The 21,867-nt window shown below is 36.9% G+C and overlaps 1 protein-coding gene across 1 annotated transcript in view; it reads right to left on the reverse strand.

The window, feature by feature from the left end:
* Positions 1–21,867, reverse strand: part of RAB18 (RAB18, member RAS oncogene family) — a 39,554-nt gene that overhangs the window by 6,906 nt on the left and 10,781 nt on the right. The window contains exon 3 of the mRNA XM_072825596.1: positions 4,649–4,710. Within this exon, the coding sequence (XP_072681697.1) occupies positions 4,649–4,710 (62 nt within the window). The remainder of the gene's footprint in view (positions 1–4,648; positions 4,711–21,867) is intronic.

Below are 21,867 nucleotides of genomic sequence, written 5' to 3' on the forward strand. Positions count from 1 at the left end.
GCTGAGCCACCCAGGCATTCCAAAGGCTTTTTATTTTTTTTTTTTAAAGATTTTTTTTATTTATTCATGAAAGACACACAGAGAGAAAGGCAGAGATGTAGGCAGAGGGAGAAGCAGACTCCAGGCAGGTAGCCTGATGTGTGGGACTCGATCCTGAGACCGCAGGATCACACCTTGAGCCGGGGCAGGTACTCAACTGCTGAGTCACCCAGGCATCCTGGTTTTTTGTTTTTAAAAATTTTTTATCGCACATGAACATTTCCTTGAAAACCATGGTTCTCAACTTTAGAAGCACAATGAAATTTCCTGGGAAATGAAAAATTCCGATGCCTGAGTCCAATCCCTAATGATTCTGATTTAATTGGCCTCAGTAAGAAAGTAGGTTTCAAAATCTTCCCAGGTGATTCTAACATAGAATCAAGGTTGAGAACCTCTTATTTTTTTAAAAGAGAACTACAAGAGTGTCTTACTATAGTTATGCAATTTTCAGGTCGAACTCTTAAAGTATTTTCTATGTATCTTCTTTTAGGAAAATGCATAAAACCAAACCACTTGCTATCACATGTTTCTGACTCCTACTGGGAGAGACGAACAGAAGATGTACACCAGCTAGGAAGTGCAAGTTTCGTGAAAAAAAGACTTCATCTGCTTAATCATGGGTTTAAGCCTTGTGCCCAGAGTAATTCTTGCCACAGGATAGTTGTTCAACTTTTCTTAAGAAAGAAAAGAAAAAAAAAAGAAAAAAAGAAAAGAAAAGAAAAGAAAAGAAAAGAGAAGGAAGGAAGGAAGGAAGGAAGGAAGGAAGGAAGGAAGGAAGGAAGGAAGGAAGGAAGGAAGGAGAAGGAGAAAGAAAGAAAGAAAGAAAGAAAGAAAGAAAGAAAGAAAGAGAGAAAGAAAGAAAGAGAAAAAGAGAAAGAAAGTCAGTACTTCTGGATCTGGTTCCTTCTGTCTTTTTTCTACCATCCTTGGACTGTGGCTTCAAGGTACCTAAGATGATGCAAAGCAGCAGTTGACAAACAGCTCCCTCAGCCCACCACCTGTTTTGTTAAATAAAATTTTACTGGAACACAGCCAGGCCCACTCGCTTATATGCACTGCCACATGGCCGGCCTTCGGATTAGACTAAATATTTACTATCTGGACTTAAAGAGAAAGTTTCCAGTCTGCTAATATAAAATAACCTAAAGAAGAGTGAAGACGTATGTCAAACATCAACTTAGCTGCCCGTCCCATGGTCGTAAATTCAAGTTTAGCTATGTGGCAAGCAGAGGCTCCTTCAAATATGTAACATGTTAAGAATCTCTCAGAGGTTTAAAAGATTGGAGAGGAATTTTAAACTAGCGGTGATGGGCTCCGGCTACCTACTTTCCTACTTACCTACTTTCTTTTCCTGGCCAAAATAGAGACTGCTGTAATATGAAGAGCTATAGGTAGAATATATGAGTAATTTACAGCCCCAGAAGAGAAACTTAACAGGAAAATAACTTTCAAAGTAAACCACTTTGCACATCTACTACTCTTCCTCAGATAAGCTTACATAATAAATGCAGAATATTCTTGCTTCCAGATTGTCACTACAGAAACTGCCCCCAACCTTGCCATGTTGAAATGAAAAACTTAACAAAATTAAAGCTAAACTTTCTAAACAGATAAATTTGTGATAAAAATTATTTCTCTCTTTATAAAAATTCCCTTTGCTTCAAAATTTCTTTTTTTTTTTCAAGATGTTATTTACTTATTCATGAGAGACAGAGAGAGAGAGAGGCAGAGACACAGGCAGAGGGAGGAGCAGGCTCCATGCAGGGAGCCTGATGTTGAACTCCATCCCAAGGGCTCCAGGATCACACCCTCGGTCGAAGGCAGGCGCCAAACTGCTGAGCAACCCAAGGATCCCAGCTTCAAAATTTCTTAAGAAACCTCTGATATTTAAAATTATTCTATCTGCATACTGGCTCAACTTTTCAAAAACAATAATATAAATTAAAGGTCCATAAAGTGCAGTGCACTTGCTATCTAAAGCAGATTATAATTTGGATAATTTGATATAGGTTAGGGCAAGGACCAAGCAAGAAATAGTTTAGTCAAAAGACTTTTTGTTATAACAGAAAAATTCTGTGTGCATAACAAAACCTGTATTCACACTGTAGTAAATTAATTTCTAGAAATAGCAGAAAGTATTTGAATATGAATTTTGTTCCCCTTCATCTTCACTGAGATCAGCTTTAGTAACTGCCCTGATGAAACAACATAAAAATCAGAACTGCTGGGATCCCTAGGTGGCGCAGCGGTTTGGCGCCTGCCTTTGGCCCAGGGCGCGATCCTGGAGACCCGGGACACATCGGGCTCCGGGTGCATGGAGCCTGCTTCTCCCTCTGCTTATGTCTCTGCCTCTCTCTCTCTCTCTCTCTGTGACTATCATAAATAAATAAAAATTTAAAAAAAAATTTAAAAATCAGAACTGCTCCTGGGTAGCCCAGTCAGTTGAGGGTTCAACTCTTGATTTCAGCTCAGGTCACGATCCCAGGGTCCTGGGATGGAGCCCGATGCCAGGTTCTGTGCTCAGCGGGGAGTCTGCCTCTTCCTCTCCCCATCTGCATCTCCTCTCACTCATGCTCTTTCTTGCTCTCTCTCAAATAAATAAACTCTTAAAAAAAAAAAAAAAAAGAAATGGATAAAGGGCTAGGAAGTATCCGAAAAGGCTAAATATTAAAATGTGGGAGTGGAAATAAGGGTAGAATTTTGAGAAAAACAGCCCTAGAAGTGCTTTTAAGATCAGTGAGGACAGAGCTGTACTTGATTATTCTATTTGATCCTAGGAGGAGTGTCCAAGTAGGAAAGGAACTGATCTTATGTATATAAATAAAACTACAGAAGAATTAGAGGAAACAATGGATTTGTGTATTTCTCTTAATGAGTGAGGAGGAGGCCTTCCTCAATACAACATGATACCTAAATTCATGAAGAAAAATAACTGGTCTGACCACGTAAATACTAAAACCTTGGTATGGCAAGAACATAGCTCCCCATACCATCTATACACACATTCATTCATCCTATACAAGATTGGAAGGCAAATGACAAACCAGAAAAAATATTCGAAGCATATAAGTTAGTATTACACACACACACACACACACACACACACACACAACAACAACAACAACAACAACAAAACCCCAGAACATTAACATTTGGGGTGTTTGGGTGGCTTAGCTAACCATCTGACTCTTGATTTCAGCTCAGGTCATGATCTCAGGGTCATGAGACTGAGCTTTTTATTTAAAAAATATTTATAGTCCTATGATAAAGATATCACTTCAATAATACCTGCCAACCTTTTTATTAACAGGAACTAAAAAATAAATTTAAAAAAAAACTCCTGCATAAAAGAAAGATCTCATGGAAACCATCAAGCCTTAGATCCTATTCTAATATGTATATCTCACAAAACAGTAGCAAAGACAGAAAGAACTGATTAATTCAACCATGAAAAGTACATGGAAAATCAGGCCCCACTTTTGTAAAGAAAGAAGCCAGCATTGTTAAACTGTTCAATATATTTCATTATTACCTAGTCCAACATTTTTCAAATTGTTTTGTTAGACATTACTATTCTTATTGATACCATAATTATATTTCAGGAGGGAGCAAATAGGATACCAATCATGTATTGTATGTTAGAAACACACAATTACTTGTCATTTGGGATAAAACGTGTGTTAGAAATAATATGCCATTCAGAGAATGCCAGGAAGATGAATCATATCATATAATTAATAAACACTTCTGTTTCAATCTGTAACTGATTTACTATTTAATCACTATGTTTAAGTACATCTCAAGGTGAAGACTGCTGACCAGTTAATATTATCACATGTAATAAAAACATATTTATATATTATCACAGTATATATGGGAACCAGATATATATGAGCATATTTTTATAAATTATTTATGTAATATTTTTAAAATATTAGCAATCATTTAGACAGAGAGAGGTAGACAGGTAGACAGATACATAGATAGGAGTGAGGGAGAGACAAGTAGACAGACAGACACTGACCATTTTGGATGTTTTTGACATTTAATGTTACCTTTTTCAATCAGAATCAAGAATCAGAATCAAGAAAAGGTCTAGTTAGGAAAGCAACGTGTATCAGACTGTTTGGGTTCACAGGCAAATGAAGACAGTAGGTAAAGACTGGGCATAGGCATTAAAAAATAAATCCAAAATTGGTAAACTCAAATTTCATAAATATTTATACTAACAAACATAAAAAATACTGCTTTTCCTGAGCATTACTTCATCTCCTTCTCATCCACAACTGAGTATACATTGTCTTTTTAAGACTTTAAAGAAACATATTCAATAATAGTAATTCTCTCTGGCAAACAAGACTATTTTTCTGTACTTTATTCTGCTTTTAAATATTCTCAAGGGATTATATATTTTAAATTTTTAAGTAAAACAAGTCTCTGCCTAATTACCTAATTTTAAGGTATGACCATTTATTGTTTATCCCTTAATATTAAGTTATCCAAAAGTTACTTAATACAAATTGTTTATCTCTAGAACTCTACACATCTCTGCTTCTTTAAAAAAATACAAGTTGAATATCTATACAAAGTACATTTTTAAAACTCTTACCCAAATTGCAAGTTTAGCCTTATTTCCATCCACTGAAATCGTTTTCACCTTAAAGTCAACACCTTAAAAAAAAAAAAAAGAAAGAAAATTTTGGTAAGAATCCCAGTAAAATAATATAAAATCAGTTATCAAGAAAACGAGAAAACAGAAAAATCACTTTATCAAATACCAAGTTCACACCCCAAATTCTTGGAGTTATAGATGTGAAAATTAAAAAAAAAAAAGTTCAGAAGCTTAGGATTTAGTCAGGATAAATAAAAACCAAATGCTTGCAGAATTCACACACTCACCTACCTGTACTTCCTTGAAAAAAATAAAAAGTTTAATGAGAAAATAAACTTCAATGTAAGGTGATTAACAATGCATGTTAAAATGGATGGAATTCACAGTGCTAATGTAAAGACTCTATGGCTGACTCCAGATAAGGGTAATTTTCTAAAGAGTTCCAACTGTATCTACATTCCATTATCAAGAGTGCTGTCCATACCAGCCAATTCCCTAATTCAAATTCTGACTGTTAGCAGCTTAGTAAAAACATAAAAGGGCCACTTACTCCTTGTCTTATGAATGGTCTTCATCCTAAAAAACAGTATTTACCTATGTAACTTTATCAATGATCCCTTGCTACTGCACAGTTGCAAAAGGAGAACTTACACCCAAAAACACCTGTGCCAAATCTCTAAGAATCTTCATAAGTGAAATGCTCAAAGTGCTATGAAAACCTTCTGTAAGTACTGGGGCACCTGGGTGTCTGCCTTTGGCTCAGGTAGTGATCCTGGGGTCCTAGGATGGAGTCCCACATCAGGCTCACCACAGGAGCTTGCCTCCCCTCTGCAGGTGTGTCTCTGCCTCTCTCTGTGTCTCTTATGAATGAATGAATGAATGAATGAATGAATGAATGAATAAATCTTTTAAAAAACAGCTATAAGTACTAATTTATGTAAAGAGAAGAGCTTCATAAGACGACACTTAAGGTTCTACTATATAGTATGGCCCTCCCCGCCACAAAAAAAAACAACCTTTCCCTTTTCAGGAAAAGGAGTTGACACATGCCATCTGGCTTAAATGAACAGTAGATGTCCACATGTCTTTAAAGAGTATCAAAATTAATGTGCAGTCTACCCCACTGGCTAGAGGGAAAGCATTAGCTCAAGAAATTTGGAAAGAAACTTTCAAAAGATCTTATTAGCTTGTCATGATTGATTCAGAACATCCACAACTAAGATGAACAGCACTCTCATATACTAAACACTTACAAGAACACCTGTCACCAATATGAAAATATATTAGTAAATCTTGGATGATTTCTGGTGATCCACTACAAATACAAATTAGGTAATAAAAATGCATTTCAAAATGTGCATTATACCAAGTCTCTCTGCATGCCAAAGATTTAAGAAAAAAAAAATTTGGTGTTTTGACTAGGATGATAAAGGAGCTGATAAAGCCGCACCTAGAATCATGGGCAATTATTGTTAAATGACAGTGCCAAGAACATAGTCCAAGGAAAACCTAAGTGTAAAGTTTTTTTGCACCTAAACAAAAAATGTCATATTAAATAATCTTGTATTCACCAGGTCTAGATAAAGAAATATGCCATACCATTTATATAAAAAATACGAAATTACTTATGTCATTTATAATGCTTTAAAAAAAAAAAAGATTTTATTTATTCATGAGAGACACAGAAAGAGAGGCAGAGACACAGGCAGAGGGAAAAGCAGGCTCCACACAGGGAGCCCAATGGGGAGAACTTGATCCCAGGACTCCAGGATCATGCCCTGAGCTGAAGGCAGACTCTCAACTGCTGAGCCACCCAGGTGTCCCATCATTCATAATGCTTTAAAGACAAAACAAAGCCTGTGAAAATTGGATGAGGGAAATGGTTCTGACTTGGTACAGGTACAAAATTAAGGCCACTGGAAGACATTACAGAGATAACCCATCATACACACTCTACAGTTAAATTCTCAAAGTTTTTCAGAGAATAAAGAAAAAATTTTCCCTATTTACTCCAGATGACATGCTCACGGGCAGACTAGACTGGCTTTTTGCTAGCTATGAGCTAATTAGTCCACCCAAGAAAAGAAACTCACTGTTCCCAAAATGTTTGTGTTTACTTCTCTCCAAATCTCCTCCCTCTTTTACAATTGCCGGTCTTTCATATGTTTCTTGACAGTCTAATGATGGCCTCTATCATATGTATCATTTACATGTTGATAATCTTCTCCAAGTTACTCTTCTGAGATATTAGACCTGAAAGTTACAGATAACCTCCCCAGAAAACAATGCTCACTGGAGTCCTACCTTCAATGTCAGTACACACAGGTATCCTGAAAGGGTGCCCCATCTGGAACCAGACCCTGCAAGTCCCCAATTTCATCTTTCTTTGGTGTCCTAGGCAGACACTAAGCTCTGTAGCTTTCATATGCTTAAACTGCTTCTTCACCAAGTCTGGTTCTTCTGTTTTGCAAGTGGCCCATAATTTGTTTTTATTGGTGGCCACAGTGGGAATCTTTTTAATCTGATTTTGCCAACTTCTTACTAGATTTGATTAAACTACCTTTTCAATCTCTTCAAGTGAATGACAAGGAGCTCATAACAGCTGAACGTCTAAGAAAAAAAAAAACATTTCTGTGTATTTCCTCTACTCTCCTACAATACTGAACACTTCTGAGACCAAATACTGTGAGGGTCTTTCCCATAAGAAATTCTCGGACTCTCCAGGTACATCAGTGTCCTACAACTCAATTTAGTCTGATAAAGTCAGATTCTACAGGGTAAAGGCTAGGCAAGAATAAGTCCTATGAGACTGCTGCACTCAGAGTGAGACACAGGTGAGGCAGAGAGAGAGAGACACAGGTGAGGCAGAGAGAGACACAGGTGAGTGAGAAGCAGGCCCCATGCAGGAAGCCTGATGTGGGACTCGATCCCGGGTCTCCAGGATCACGCCCTGAAACAAAGGCAGACGCTCAACCACTGAGCCACCTTGGCTGCCCCCCAAATCCAGATTTTACCTGTGCTTCCAACCACGGGGCTATTAACCAAAAGGTTCTCATAATCCTCACCCTTGATTAGATCAAACTGTGGCTCACAGAACTCAGAAAAACAATTACTTACTAGAGTATCATTTTATTCTAAAAGGATATAACCCAGGAACAGCCAGATGGAGGAGATAAATAAGGAAAAGTATAAGGAAAGGGCACATAGCTCCCATGTCCCCTCCAAGTATGCCATCTCCCCAGAACTTTCATGTGTTTGCCAAAAAAGAACTCTCAGAACCCATAAACTTAGCATTTTTACAAAGGTTTCATTATTTAGGCATGGTTGATTAAATCATTGGCCTTTGGAAACCATACAAAATCTCCTGTCCCTCATCCCTCTTCCCTCCCCTGGGGTAGGGGAGGAAAGAGTAGGATTGAAAATCCCAGTCCTCCAATCACATGGTTGGTTCCTCAGGCAAGAGCCTCCACCTTTAGAGGCTTTCCAGAAGTCACAGGACTAACATAAACTCCGGTGTGGTTGAAAGGGGATAGTTATGAAAAACAAAAGACATCTCTTTGTTCAGGTAAGAAAATCAAAGGGTTTTAAAAGGTCTGTGCCATGAACGAAATATATATTTTTTATTATAAATCACAATATCCACTGAATGGCCATTTTGGCTTTTTTCTTGTCATTCATTTGGGCTTACACTTTTAAAATGATTTTTAATTCACTTTTTTTAAGGTAATCTCTTTTTTAGGCACATTTTATGAAGGTTATTTTACTTAAAACTAGACATCATAGTCAATAAAGCTTTTAAGACAGGCAGTAAATGAAACATGAAAGTTTACCAAAAATATTATCAACTATATCATAAAGAGCTATTTGTCAGTGAAAAACTAGAACATATCAATGGAATCACCTGCCATGTCAAAAGGAGAAAAACAATCAACAGAAACTGAGAACTAACAAACATGTTAGAATTAGCAAATGGGAAATTAAAAACTATTTTAACTATATAGCACATGTTGAAAAAGTTAAGTAGACATGAGAGATTAAAAAGACCCAAATCAAACTCAAGAGATGAAATGACAATGTCTGAGATGTAAAATACATGGGATGAGAGTAACAAAAATTAGATACTGTAGAAGAAAACATAAGTGAATATGATGACAGCAACAGAAACTACCCAAAAGTTAAGAGAGAAAAAATTCAAAGAAAATGAGAAGGCATCCATGATATGAGACAATTCCAAGTAGTCGAATAGGCAAGCAATGATAGTGGACAAAAAGAAGGTGGAAAGAAAGTCAAAAGATAGATCTAAAAAAATAATGGCCTCAAATTTTTCACAATTAATCAAATGTAAAACCTATTGATCAAAAAAGCTCAATGAACCCTAAGCAGAGAAACATGAAGAAAACTATACTAAGGGTCACAATAACAAATTGCTCTAAGGGAAATTAGGAAGTTTTTCAAACTAGTATTCTGAATGAAAAGAAAAACATTTATCAAAATTTGTGGGACGTCACTAAAGCAATACTTACAGGAAAATTTATAGAACTAAGTGACCATATTAGAAAAAGATCATTTCACATCAATGACCTGAGCTTCCAAATTAAGACAATTTAAAAAGCAAACAAATAGAAAACAGGCAGAAGAACAGAAATAATGAAGTTCAAAGCAGACACTGATAAAATGAAAACTGCAAAACCATTAAAAAAAAATCAATAAACAAAAAAGCTGGTTCTATGAGGGAAAAAAATCAATAAACAGATAAATTCTAGCCTAAGTGATCAGGAGAAACATACACAAAAATTACCATTATAAAGAATGAGAAAGATCACATCATTACAGATTTTAGAGGGAATGTTACAAAGTTCATGCCCCCCAAAAAACTGACAATTCAGATGAAATGTCAATTTCCTTCAAAGATTAAAAACCACCTGAATTTACTCAAAAAGAAATACATCATGAACAAAATACCTAAGGAATGTAAACAAAAGGAAATCAAAACATCACTATAAAAAATTAACTAAACCCAAAAGGTGGCAGCAATAGAGGAATAAGGGACAAAAACTCTGTAAGACACAAAGAAAACATACAGCAAAATGTCAGTAATAAATCCTTCCTTACCAGTAATTACATTAAAGGCAGAGACTAGCAGAATATATATAAATACATAAATATATAAATAAATATATATAAAAGAGCCAACCATATGCTGTCTATAAGACACTCATTTTCAAGCTACAGACACATATAAGTTTAAAGTAAAAGGATAGATAAAAATATTCCACGCAAACAGTAACCAAGAAAGAATAGGAGTGGCTATACTAATATCAGACAAAATAGACTAAGTTAAAAACTATTACAAAAGAGAAAGGACAAAATATATTGAGATAAAAAGGTCAATTCATCAAGATGTAACAATTATAAACATATGCACCAGAGCAAAGTTCCCAATATATGTGAAGTAAACATTGACAAAACTGAAGGGAGAAACAGACTATTAGTCAGAGATTTTAATATACCACTTTCAATAATGGATAGAACCAGACAGAAGATCACACAGAAACAGAACATTTGAACAATACAAACCAGTAAGACCCAATAGAACATTCTACTCAGTAACATTAGAATAAAGTTTTCTTGGGCAGCCCCGGTGGCGCAGCGGTTTAGCGCCGCCTGCAGCCCAGGGTGTGATCCTGGAGACCCGGGATTGAGTCCCACATGGGGCTTCCTGCATGGAGCCTGCTTCTCCCTCTGCCTGTGTCTCTGCCTCTCTCTCGCTCTTTCTGAATGAATAAATAAATCTTTTAAAAAAAAAAAAAGAATAAAGTTTTCTCAAGTGCACAAGAAACATTCTCCAGGACAGACCATATATTGTATACAACAAAAGTATTAATAAATTTTAAGAGACTAAAATCGATGAAATATTTTTATCACAATGGAATGAAACTAAAAATTGGTAATAGAAAGAAAACTGGAAAATTCACAAAAATGTGCAAATTTTAAAATACCCTTTTAAAAAACAACTAATACATCAAAGAAAAAATCTTAAGAAAAATGAGAGAATATTTCAAGACAAATGAAAACACAACATACCAAAATTTGAGATGTAGCAAAAGCAGTACTAAGAGGAAAATTTATACCTATAAACACATATATTCTAAGAGAAGAAATATCGCAAATCAGTAACCTAATCAATAACCTAGAAGAGGAAACTAAGTGCTACAGAAGGAAGGAAATAATGAAAATCAAAACAAAGATAAAAGATAAAGGGAACAGATACACAATAGAGAAATCCATGACAAAAGGGCTGGGTTTTTATTATTATTCTTATTGTTAAAGATCAAAAAAACTAACAAGTTTTTAACTGGACTAAGGAAAAAAGAGAAGATTCCAATTACAAAACTCAGATATGAAAGTGGGGGACATTATTACTAACTTTACAGAAGAAAAATATTATAAGAGAATACTATGGACAATTATACACCAACAAGTTGGATAACCTACATGAACAAATTCTTGAAACATACAAATGACAAAATCAACTTACCAAGAAAAAGAAAATCTGAAGAGACCCATAAGTAGTCAAAAAGTCCCAACAAAGAAAAGCTCAGGACTACATGACTTCACTGATAATTCCACCATACGTTCAAAGAGGTGACACCAATCCTCATTTTTCAAAAAACCTGAAGAGAAAGGAACACTTCAAAGTGTTCCTTTGAAGCTAGCATTATTCTGATACCTACCAAAGCCGACAAAAATGCTATAATATAATAAACTACAGACCAATAACCAAGAGGAATACTGATGCAAAACCCCGCACCATTTATTGAAGAGACTGTCCTTTTTCCCGCGGATAGTCTTTTCCTGCTTTGTCAAATATTACTTGACCATAAAGTTAAGGGCCCATTTCTGGATTCCCTATTCTGTTCCATTGATCTATGTGTCTGTTTTTGTGCCAGTACCACACTGTCTTGATGACCACAGCTTTGTAGTACAACCTGAAATCCGGCATTGTTATACCCTCAGCTCTGGTTTTCTTCTTCAATATTCCCCTAGCTATTCGGGGTATTTCTGATTCCACACAAATCTTCAGATGATTTGTTCCAACTCGCTGAAGAAAGTCCATGGTATTTTTATAGGGATTGCATTAGATGTGTAAATTAATATTTCACAATATTAATTCTTCCAATCCATGAGCATGGAATATTTTTCCATCATTTTGTGGCTTCCTCAATTTCTTTCAGAAGTGTTCTGTAGTTTATAGGGTATAGATCTTTTACCCCTTTGGCTAGGTTTATTCCTAGGTATCTTATGCTTTTGGGTGCAATTGTAAATTGGACTGACTCCTTAATTTCTATTTCTTCAGTCTCATTGTTAGTGTATAGAAATGTCACTGATTTCTGGGCATTGATTTTGTATCCTGCCACATTGCCAAATTGCTGTATGAGTTCTAGCAATCTTGGGGTGGAGGCTTTTCGGTTTTCTATGTACAGTATCAGGTCATCTGCAAAGAGGGAGAGTTTGACTTCTTCTTTGCCAATTTGAATGCCTTTAATGTCTTTTTGTTGCCTGATTGCTGAGGCTAGGATTTCTAGTACTATGTTGAAGAGCAGTGGTGAGAGTGGACATCCCTGTCTTGTTCCTGATCTTAGGGGAAAGGCTCTCAGTGTTGACCCACTGAGAATGATACTTGCTGTGGGCTTTTTGTAGATGGCTTTTAAGATGCTGAGGAATGTTCCCTCTATCTCTATGCTCTGAAGAGTTTTGATTAGGAGTGGATGCTGTATTTTGTCAAATGCTTTCTCTGCATCTACTGAGAGGATCGTATGGTTCTTGTTTTTTTCTCTTGTTGATATGATCTATCACATTGATTGCTTTATGAGTGTTGAACCAGCCTTGCATCCCAGGGATAAATCCCACTTGGTCATGGTGAATCATCTTCTTAATGTACAGTTGGATCCTATTGGCTAGTATCTTGTTGAGAATTTTTGCATTTGTGTTCATCAGGAATATTGGTCTATCATTCTCCTTTTTGGTGGAGTCCCTCTCTCGTTTTGGAATTAAGGTGATGCTGGCCTCATAGAACAAGTCTGGAAGTATTCCATCCCTTTCTTTTGAAACAGCTTTAGTACAATAGGTATTGTATCTTCTTTAAACATTTGATAGAATTCCCCTGGGAAGCCATCTGGCCCTGGACTTTTGTGTCTTGGAAGGGCTTTGATGACTGCTTCAATTCCCTCTCTGGTTAATGGCCTGTTCAGGTTTCCTATTTCTTCTTGTTCCAGTTTTGGTAGTTTATGGTTTTCCAGAAATATATCCATTTCTTCTAGATTGCCTAATTTATTGGCATATAGCTGCTCATAATATGTTTTTAAAATCGTTTGTATTTCCTTGGTATTGGTGGTGATCTCTCCTTTTTCATTTGGATTTAATTAATTTGAGTCTTTTCTCTTTGTTTTTAATAAGGCTGCTAATGGTTTATCAATCTTACTAATTCTTTCAAAGAACCAACTCCTGGTTTTGTTGATCTGTTCTACAGTTCTTTTGCTCTCTATTTCATGGAGTTCTGTTCGAATCTTTATTAACCCTCTTCTGCTGGGTGTAGGTTTTATTTGCTGTTCTTTCTCCAGTTTCTTTAGGTGCAAGGTTAGCTTGTGTATTTGAGGGTTTTTTTTCCAATTTTTTTGAGGGATGTTTGAATTGCACTGTATTTCCCTCTCACGACTGCCTTTGCTGTATCCCAAAGATTTTGAACAGTTGTATTTTCATTCTCATTAGTTTCCATGAATCTTTTAATTATTCTCTAATTTCCTGGTTGACCCTTTCATCGATTAGCAGGATGGTCCTTAACCTCCATGTGTTTGAATTCTTCCAAATTTCCTCCTGTGATTGAGTTCAAGTTTCAAAGCATTATGGTCTGAAAATAAGCAGGGGACAATCACAATCTTTTGGTATCGAATAAGACCTGATTTGTCACCCAGTATGTGATCTACTCTGGAGAAAGTTCCATGTGCACTTGAGAAGAATGTGTATTCAGCTGTGTTTGGATGAAAAGTTCTATAAATATCTGTGAAATCCATCTGGTCCAGTGTATCATTTAAAGCTCTTGTTTCTTTGGAGATGTGCTTAGAAAATATGTCATTTACAGAAGTGCCGTCTTGAAGTCTCCCAGTGTAAGTGTATTATTATTGAAGTATGTCTTTACTTTGATTATTAATTGATATACTTGGCAGCTCCCACATTAGGGGCATAAATATTCAGGATTGTTAGGTCCTCTTGTTGGATAGATCTTTTAAGTATGATATTGTGTCCCTCTTCATCTCTTACTACAATCTTTGGAATAAACTTTATCTGCTATGAGAATAGCTACCCCTGCTTTCTTTTGAGGGCCATTTGAATGGTAAATGGTTCTCCAGCCTTTTATTTTCAGGCTGTAGGTGTCCTTAGGTCAAAATGAGTCTCTTGTAGACACCAAATAGATGGGTCTCGCTTTTTTATCCAGTCTGACACCCTGCGCCTTTTGATGGGATCATTAAGCCCATTCACATTCAAAGTTACTACTGAAGGATATGAATTTAGGGTCATCATGATACCTATTCAATCCCTGTTTCTGTGGATTGTTTCTTTGGGCTTCCTCTTTCTTTTACAGAGTCCCCCTTCATATTTCTCGCAGAGCTGGTTTGGTGGTCACATATTCTTTCAGCTTCTGCCTATCTTGGAAGCTCTTCATCTCTCCTTCTATTCTGAATGAGAGCCTTGCTGGATAGAGTATTCTTGGCTGCAGGTTCTTCTCATTTAGGACCCTGAATATATCCTGCCAGCCTTTCTTGGCCTGCCAGGTTTCTGTGGAGAGGTCTGTTGCTAACCTAGTATTTCTCTTCATATAAGTTAGGGATCTCTTGTCTCTTGCTGTTTTAAGGATTTTCTCTTTATCTTTGGAATTTGCAAGTTTCACTGTTAAATGTTGAGATTTTGAATGGTTTTTATTGATTTTAGGGGGGGAATCTCTCTATCTCCTGGATCTGAATGCCTATTTCCCTCCCCAAGTTAGGGATGTTCTCAGCTATGATTTGTTCAGATATGCTTTCTGGTCCTCTGTCCCTTTCGGCGCCCTCTGGAACCCCAGTTAAATGTAGATTTTTTCCTTCTGAGGCTGTCATTTTTTTCTCTTAACCTTTCCTCATGGTCTTTTGTTTTACTTTTTTCCTCAGCTTCCTTCCTTGCCATCAACTTGTCTTCTATGCCACTCACCCTTTCTTCTACCTCATTAACCCTCGTCCTTAGGACCTACAGTTTGGATTGCATCTCATTTAATTGATTTTTAATTTCATCCTGAGTAGATCTAAATTCTGCAGTCATGAAGTCTCTTGAATCCTTTATGCTTTTTTCCAGAGCCACCAGTAGCTAATTGTGCTTCTGAATTGGCTTTTGACATCGAATTGTAATCCAAATTCTGTACCTCTGTGGGAGAGAATACTGTTTCTGATTCTTTCTTTTGTAGTGAGTTCTTTCTAGTCATTTAGCTCAGCATAGAGTGGCTAAAAACGAGTTGTACTGAAAAAACGAAGGAAAAAAAGAAAAAACAAAAACCAAACAAATAAAAAAAACCTAGGAGGGATATCCTCTGGTTCTATATACTGTAAATCCCTCGACTTCCCCTGGAGCTTTCCAGCGCTGCTTGGTCAAGAACTTCCTCTCTCCTGTCCTTCCAGCTGGTCTTTTATGGGAGGGGTGGGCTAGGATGATTCTCAGGTGTGTGCACCTGGAGGAGCTGCCCGCCCCCTGCCAGGTGCATGGCCTTTGGGAGCTGTTCATCCTTTGAGGCCCCTGTTCCCTGACGGCGCGCTTCGTCCCAGGCACAGGGTGACACCAAGAGGACAAGACTGGCAGCAACCTGCCTTCTAGCTCTGGAGTCAGCTCCCACAGTAACTACTGCAGCTTCCAGTCCACAGGGACCTGAATGTTCCCAGGGTGGGGACGCTGATCTGCACAGCTTGGGGGCACCCAGGGGCAGGACAATCCTTGCTGTCCTGTGTCCTCCCTGCCTCTGCTTGTCCCGGGAGGAACACAGGATCCTGGGCTGTGTCCCCCGGCGCCCTGGGATCCATGTTGCTGGAATCGCACTGTTGAGGCCACGGCTCTCAAAAGCAGCAGGGCGCAGCACCCTCTGCCCGGAGCCGCCGCCTGAGCTTCCTCCCGAGGCCCCGCTGGCCACGCACTCCAGCCCTTTACTGAGCTTGGCCCACAGTGTGTGTGGCGCTCTCCCCCGAGTGCACCTCCCCTATTAGTGACCCTGGGAACCTGAGGCCCCACTGTCCCTCCTATGGCTCGGCCCAGTTTCCCTTCTAAGCGCTTTTCTGTTCAGGAAGAATCCAGTCGGATTTTTAAAGTTCCTGCTTCTCCAGGGCTGGGCTTTCCTGTCCCGGGAGGCTTTCACTGCACCCCTTAGCAGTCTCCTCACGGGGTCCCCTCCCCGACTTGAGTCTGTTTTATTTTTTTTTTTCTGTCTTCCTACCTTGTTAGAAGTGCAAACTCTTCTCTCTATAGCATTCCAGCTGTTCTCTATTTAAATCTCAGGTCAAATTCATAGGTTTTCAGGATGATTTGAAAGTTATCTAAGTAAGTTGGTGGGGACAGGTGACTTGGGGACCCTACTCCTCCACCATCTTGCCCCCCAGGAAAATCTTACTTTTTCTTTTTAAAGATTCTATTTATTTATTCATGAGGGAGAGAGAGAGGCAGAGACACAGGCAGAGGGAGAAGCAGGCTCCATGCAGGAAGCCCGACATGGGACTCCATCCCGGGTTTCCAGGATCAGGCCCTGGGCTGAAGGCAGCACTAAACCACGGAGCCACCCAGGCTGCCCAGAAAATCCTACTTTTAATCCTAATACACACGTGCCCCAAACTAAAAAACAAAACAAAAACAAAAAACTGTTAGAATAAATGAATTCAGCAAATTTGTAGATACAAAAAAACAACATGCAAAAATTAAGTCTGCATTTCTATACATTAGCAAAGAACAATCCAAAAAGAATATTTTTAAAAAACCATTCCATTTACAGTAGCATCAAAAAGAAAATACTTGGGAATAAATTTAACCAGCGACTTTTAAGACTTACACACTGAAAGCTGCAAATTGTAACACTGTTTAATGAAATTAAAGAAGACATCAATAAGTGGAAAGACATGTTGTATTTATGAGTTGGAAAACTTAATATTGTTAAGATGGTAATGCTACCTAAGACAATCTACAGCTCCAACACAATCCCTATAAAAATCCCAACAACTCTTTTGCAGAAATGACAAGGCTGGTATTCAAATTTATATAAAGCAAGTAGTACTAAATAGCAAAACAATATTGGAAAAGAAGAATAAAGTCTAAAGACTCACATTTTCCAACTTCAAAACTTACTACATATCTGCAATAACTGAAGACTCACATTTTCCAACCTCAAAACTTACTACATATCTGCAATAATTAAAGCAGATGGTACTAGCGTAAGGACGGACATTTAAACCAATGGAACAGAAGGGAGAGCCTAGAAATAAACCCTAACATATAAAGCCAATTGATTTTCAGCAAAAGTGCCAAGACCATTCAACGGGGAATGGACAGCATCTTCAAATGATTCTGGCAAAAGTGAGTATCTGTATACAAAAGAATGAAGCTGGAGTCTTACCTTCTTTCATACACAAAAGTTAACACAAAATGAAGAAATACCTGAATGTAAAAATTAAATCTTTAAAAGTCTTAGAAAAAAATAGGAGGAAAAGTTTTCATGACAGAATACAGCAATGATTTTTTGGACATGACACCAAAAGCACAGGCAACAAAAACAAAAATAGATAAACTGGACTTCATCAAATTTACAAACTATGTGCATCAGAGGACACCATCAAAAGGATGAAAAGATAACCCATTGAGTGGAAACTATTTGCAAAACATACAGCAGATAGAGGATTAGTATAATCCCAATATATGGAGAACTATCACGCAACGACAACAATAACAAAATAACCTAATTCAAAAATGGGCAAAGGATTTGGATAGACATTTCTCCAAAGAATATATACAAATGGCCAATAAGCACATGAAAATATGCTGAATATCATTATCCATTAGGGAAATGCTAATAAAAACCACATAGATATTATATTTCACATCCATTAAGATAGCTATTTTAAAAAATGAAAAATAACAAATGGTGACAAGGATATAGAGAAATTGGAACTCTTGTACTTTGCTGGTTGGAATGTAAAATGGTACAGTCACTGTGAAAAATAGTTTTATGTTTCCTCAAAAAGCTAAAAACAGAATTACCATATCATGCAGCAATTCCACTCGTCGGTATATACCCAAAAGTGACAGCAGAAACTCAAACAGATACTTGCACAATGTGTATAGCAGTATTACAACAGAAGGCTGAAGCAACTCAAGTGTCCACGAACAGATGAACAGATAAACAAAAGGCGGCTTATATGTATCATGGAATATTAGTCATAAAATGGAATGAAATTCTGATATATGCTACAACATGGATGAACCTTGAACACATTATGCTAAATGTCCCTACTCACAAAGGGACAAATATTGTATGATTGTACCTATATGAGGTATCTAGAATAGGCAAATTCATAAAAACAGAAGGTAGAATAAAGGTTACCACAGGCTGAGGGAAAAGTGGAGTCGAAGGTTTTGTTTAATTGGTATAGACCTCCTGTTTGAGGTAATGAGAAAGTTCTGAAATTGGATAGCGGTGAAGGCTGTGAAACAATGCAAATGTACTTACTGCCACTGAACTGTAAACTTAAAAACAGTAAATTTTATGTTATGAATATTTTACCACAATAAAAATATAGATAACTGGGGAGTTCTGCATCTATCAAAGAAATTGAATCTATGGTTAAAAACCTTTCCATTTAAAAAAAATTTCATGCCCAAAATGAATTCTACTGCATTTAAGTAATAATCCATTCAGTCAGTTAAGCATCTGTCTTCAAGTCATGATCCCAGAGTCTTGGGATCAAGCCCCACATGGGGCTCCCTGTTGGGAGGGGGGCCTGCTTCTCCTTCTCCCTCTGATGTTCCCCCTGCTGTGTGCACACTCTCTCAAATAAATAAATAAAATCTTTAAAAATAATAATAATCCAGACTAAGCAACTCCAGGAACCTGAAGAATGAATACTTTGAAAAAAGTAACTAAACTGGTAGACCAACAATACATGACTTCCAGATCCATTATAAAGCTGCAGAAACCAACACAGGGAGGCACTGACATAAAGTCAAATACATTAAAGGGACAGAACAGAGTCCAGAAATAGACTCACCCTATAGAAACAACTGTTTTTACAAAGGTACAAAAGCTATGCAGTACAGAAATGACAGTCTTTTCAACAAATGGCTTTAGAACATATAAGAAAGAAAAGAGGGGAGAAGGAAGAAAACAAAGAGAACTTCGATTCCTATGCTTAACACTGTATCCAAAAATTAATTCAAAATCAATCACAGACCTAAAGTAACACATAAAACTATAAAACTTCTAGAGGAAAATAGAGAAAATCATTGCAACCCTCTGTTAAGCAAAAGATACAACACTAAAACCATCATTCATAAGATTGATAAACTGCATTTCATCAAAATAAAAAACTTCTGCTTTTAGAAATAACTTTTAAGAGAATGACAAGAGGAGCCACAGACTAAGAAAATACTGGCAAAGCATATATTATGTAATAAGGGACTCATATGCAGAATATGTAAAGAATTCTCAAAACTCGACAATAAGAACAAAACAATTAAAACGAGTAAGATTTATAAACTTCACACACACACACATACACTCAAAACAGATCAACAGACAGCAAATAAGAACTTTAAAGACTCTCAACATCATTAGTCATTAGACAATGCAAATTAAACCATAATGAGATTACCAATACATACATACCTATTAGGATGGTTAAAATTTTTAAAGTCTGATCATGCTAAATATAACAGGTGAGGATGTGGAAACAGGAATTTTAATATACTGCTAGTGAGAATGTAAAATTTTAAAATACTGCTAGTGAGAATGTAAAGTGATACAATCACTTTATTAAAAAATGGATGGGGATCCCTGGTGGCACAGCAGTTTAGCGCCTGCCTTTGGCCCAGGGCACCATCCTGGAGACCCGGGATTGAATCCCACGTCGGGTTCCCGGTGCATGGAACCTGCTTCTCCCTCTGCCTGTGTCTCTGCCTCTCTCTCTCTCTCTCTCTCTCTCTCTCTCTATCATAAATAAATAAAAATTAAAAAAAAAAAAAAGGATGAACTATTTTCCAAAGTTAAACATGCATTTACCATATGATCCAGCTATACTATTACTGGCCATTTACTCTAAAGAAATAAAAATTAATATTCATATAAAATCCTGCACTTCAATATTTATAACAGGTTTACTAATAATCACCAAAACTTGGAAACAATCCAATGTCCTATAATAAGTGGATGGATAAATCAACTCAGAAACATCCATGCAGGGCAGCCCCGGTGGCGCAGCGGTTTAGCGCCGCCTGCAGCCCAGGACGTGATCCTGAAGACCCTGGATCGAGTCCCACGTCAGGCTCTCTGTATGATGCCTGCTTCTCCCTCTGCCTGTGTCTCTGCCTCTCCCTCTCTGTCTCTATGAATAAATAAATAAAATCTTAAAAAAAAAAAAAAAAAAAAGAAAGAAACATCCATGCAATGGAATATAACCAACTGAGCAATAAAAAGAAACAAACTACTGGCATCAACAACTTGGATATAACCCAAAAGCAGTAAGTAAGCTAAGTGAAAAAAGCCTGAAAAATTTGAATATATTCAATTTATATTACATTCTCAAAAAGATAAAATTATACTGATGAAGAATGACCAGTGGTTGCCAGAGGTAGAGGCAGGCAAAATGTATGACTAAAAAGACACTAGTTAGTTTTTTGGAATGATAGAACTGCTTAATATCCTCACTGTGGTTAATAAGTGACTATATACATTTGTATAATACATGTTAAAATTCAAAAAACTGGCCAATATCAAATATCAAAATGCCAAATAAAGACCAATTTTACTGTATGGTAATTAAAAAAAAAAACCCACTTCTACTCATATGGTAGGAAGATAACACATAAAAAATATTTTCTGAAAGAATAAATTATAAGAGAGACATGTATTATAAAATCCCTACTTTGTACTGATTTATGATTTGATACTAAGTCCAAGACTGATTTTGTAGAATTGTCCCGTGGGCTTTTGAAGTAATGAGTTCCTTGTCTAAAAGATTTGTTGACTGGGGGTCCTTCCTGACCCAGATGGTTAAGCAAACAACTCTCGGTTTTGGCTCAGGTCATGATCTCAGGATTGTGAGATGGAGCCTTGTATCCGTTAGGCTCTGCACTCAGCAGAGTCTGCTTAAGACTCTCTCTCTCTCTCTCCCCCCCTCTGCCCCTCCCTTCCCAGACTCTCTCTCTTTCTCTCTCACAGTAAATCTTACATAAAAAGAGAAAAAAAGACTTGTTGATTGAGGGGTGCCTGGCTAGGTCTGTCAATATAACATGTAACTCGTGATCTTGGAGTTGCACATTTGAGCCCCAAAATGGGTGTAGGATTCCTTAAAATCGTTAAATAAATAAATAAATAAATAAATAAATAAATAAATAAAATTTGTTGATTGTGTTATTCTATTTCCCTATGGTCTCATTTATGTCTTTGGGATCTACTTAAGTATGAAAGAGATGTAACAAATCTCCTAAAGTAACTGTATTTTCATCAACTACTCTTTATGTTTTGAACAAATTTTGCTGTCACAAAGAGCATCTAGGTTTGGTGCCTACTTGTTATAACTGTTACAGCTACTTTGTTAGGAATTAATTGGGCCTTTCATTATTACATACTGTCCTATTTCATTATATCCAGTGCATTAGCCTTGAATTCTACTTTAAACTACATTATATTACCACCTCTGCTTTTGTAGTGCTTGCACTTACCTGGCCTACTCTTTTTTTTTTTCAACCTTTCATTATTTGTTTTAAGTACTCTTCAACTCTATCTGACAATTAAATTATTAGGAGAATTGGACCTATTGACATTTAATTAAATATATCAATTTTTTAATTTAATTCTGTTGCTTCCTTATGTTTAACATTCCATTCAAATTTGTGCTTGATTCTTTTTATTTCTGTATTACTATGTTGTGATTAAAAGAATACCA

This window comes from Canis lupus, chromosome 5 (genome assembly GCF_048164855.1).
Source record: "Canis lupus baileyi chromosome 5, mCanLup2.hap1, whole genome shotgun sequence".
NCBI classification, from domain to species: domain Eukaryota; kingdom Metazoa; phylum Chordata; class Mammalia; order Carnivora; family Canidae; genus Canis; species Canis lupus.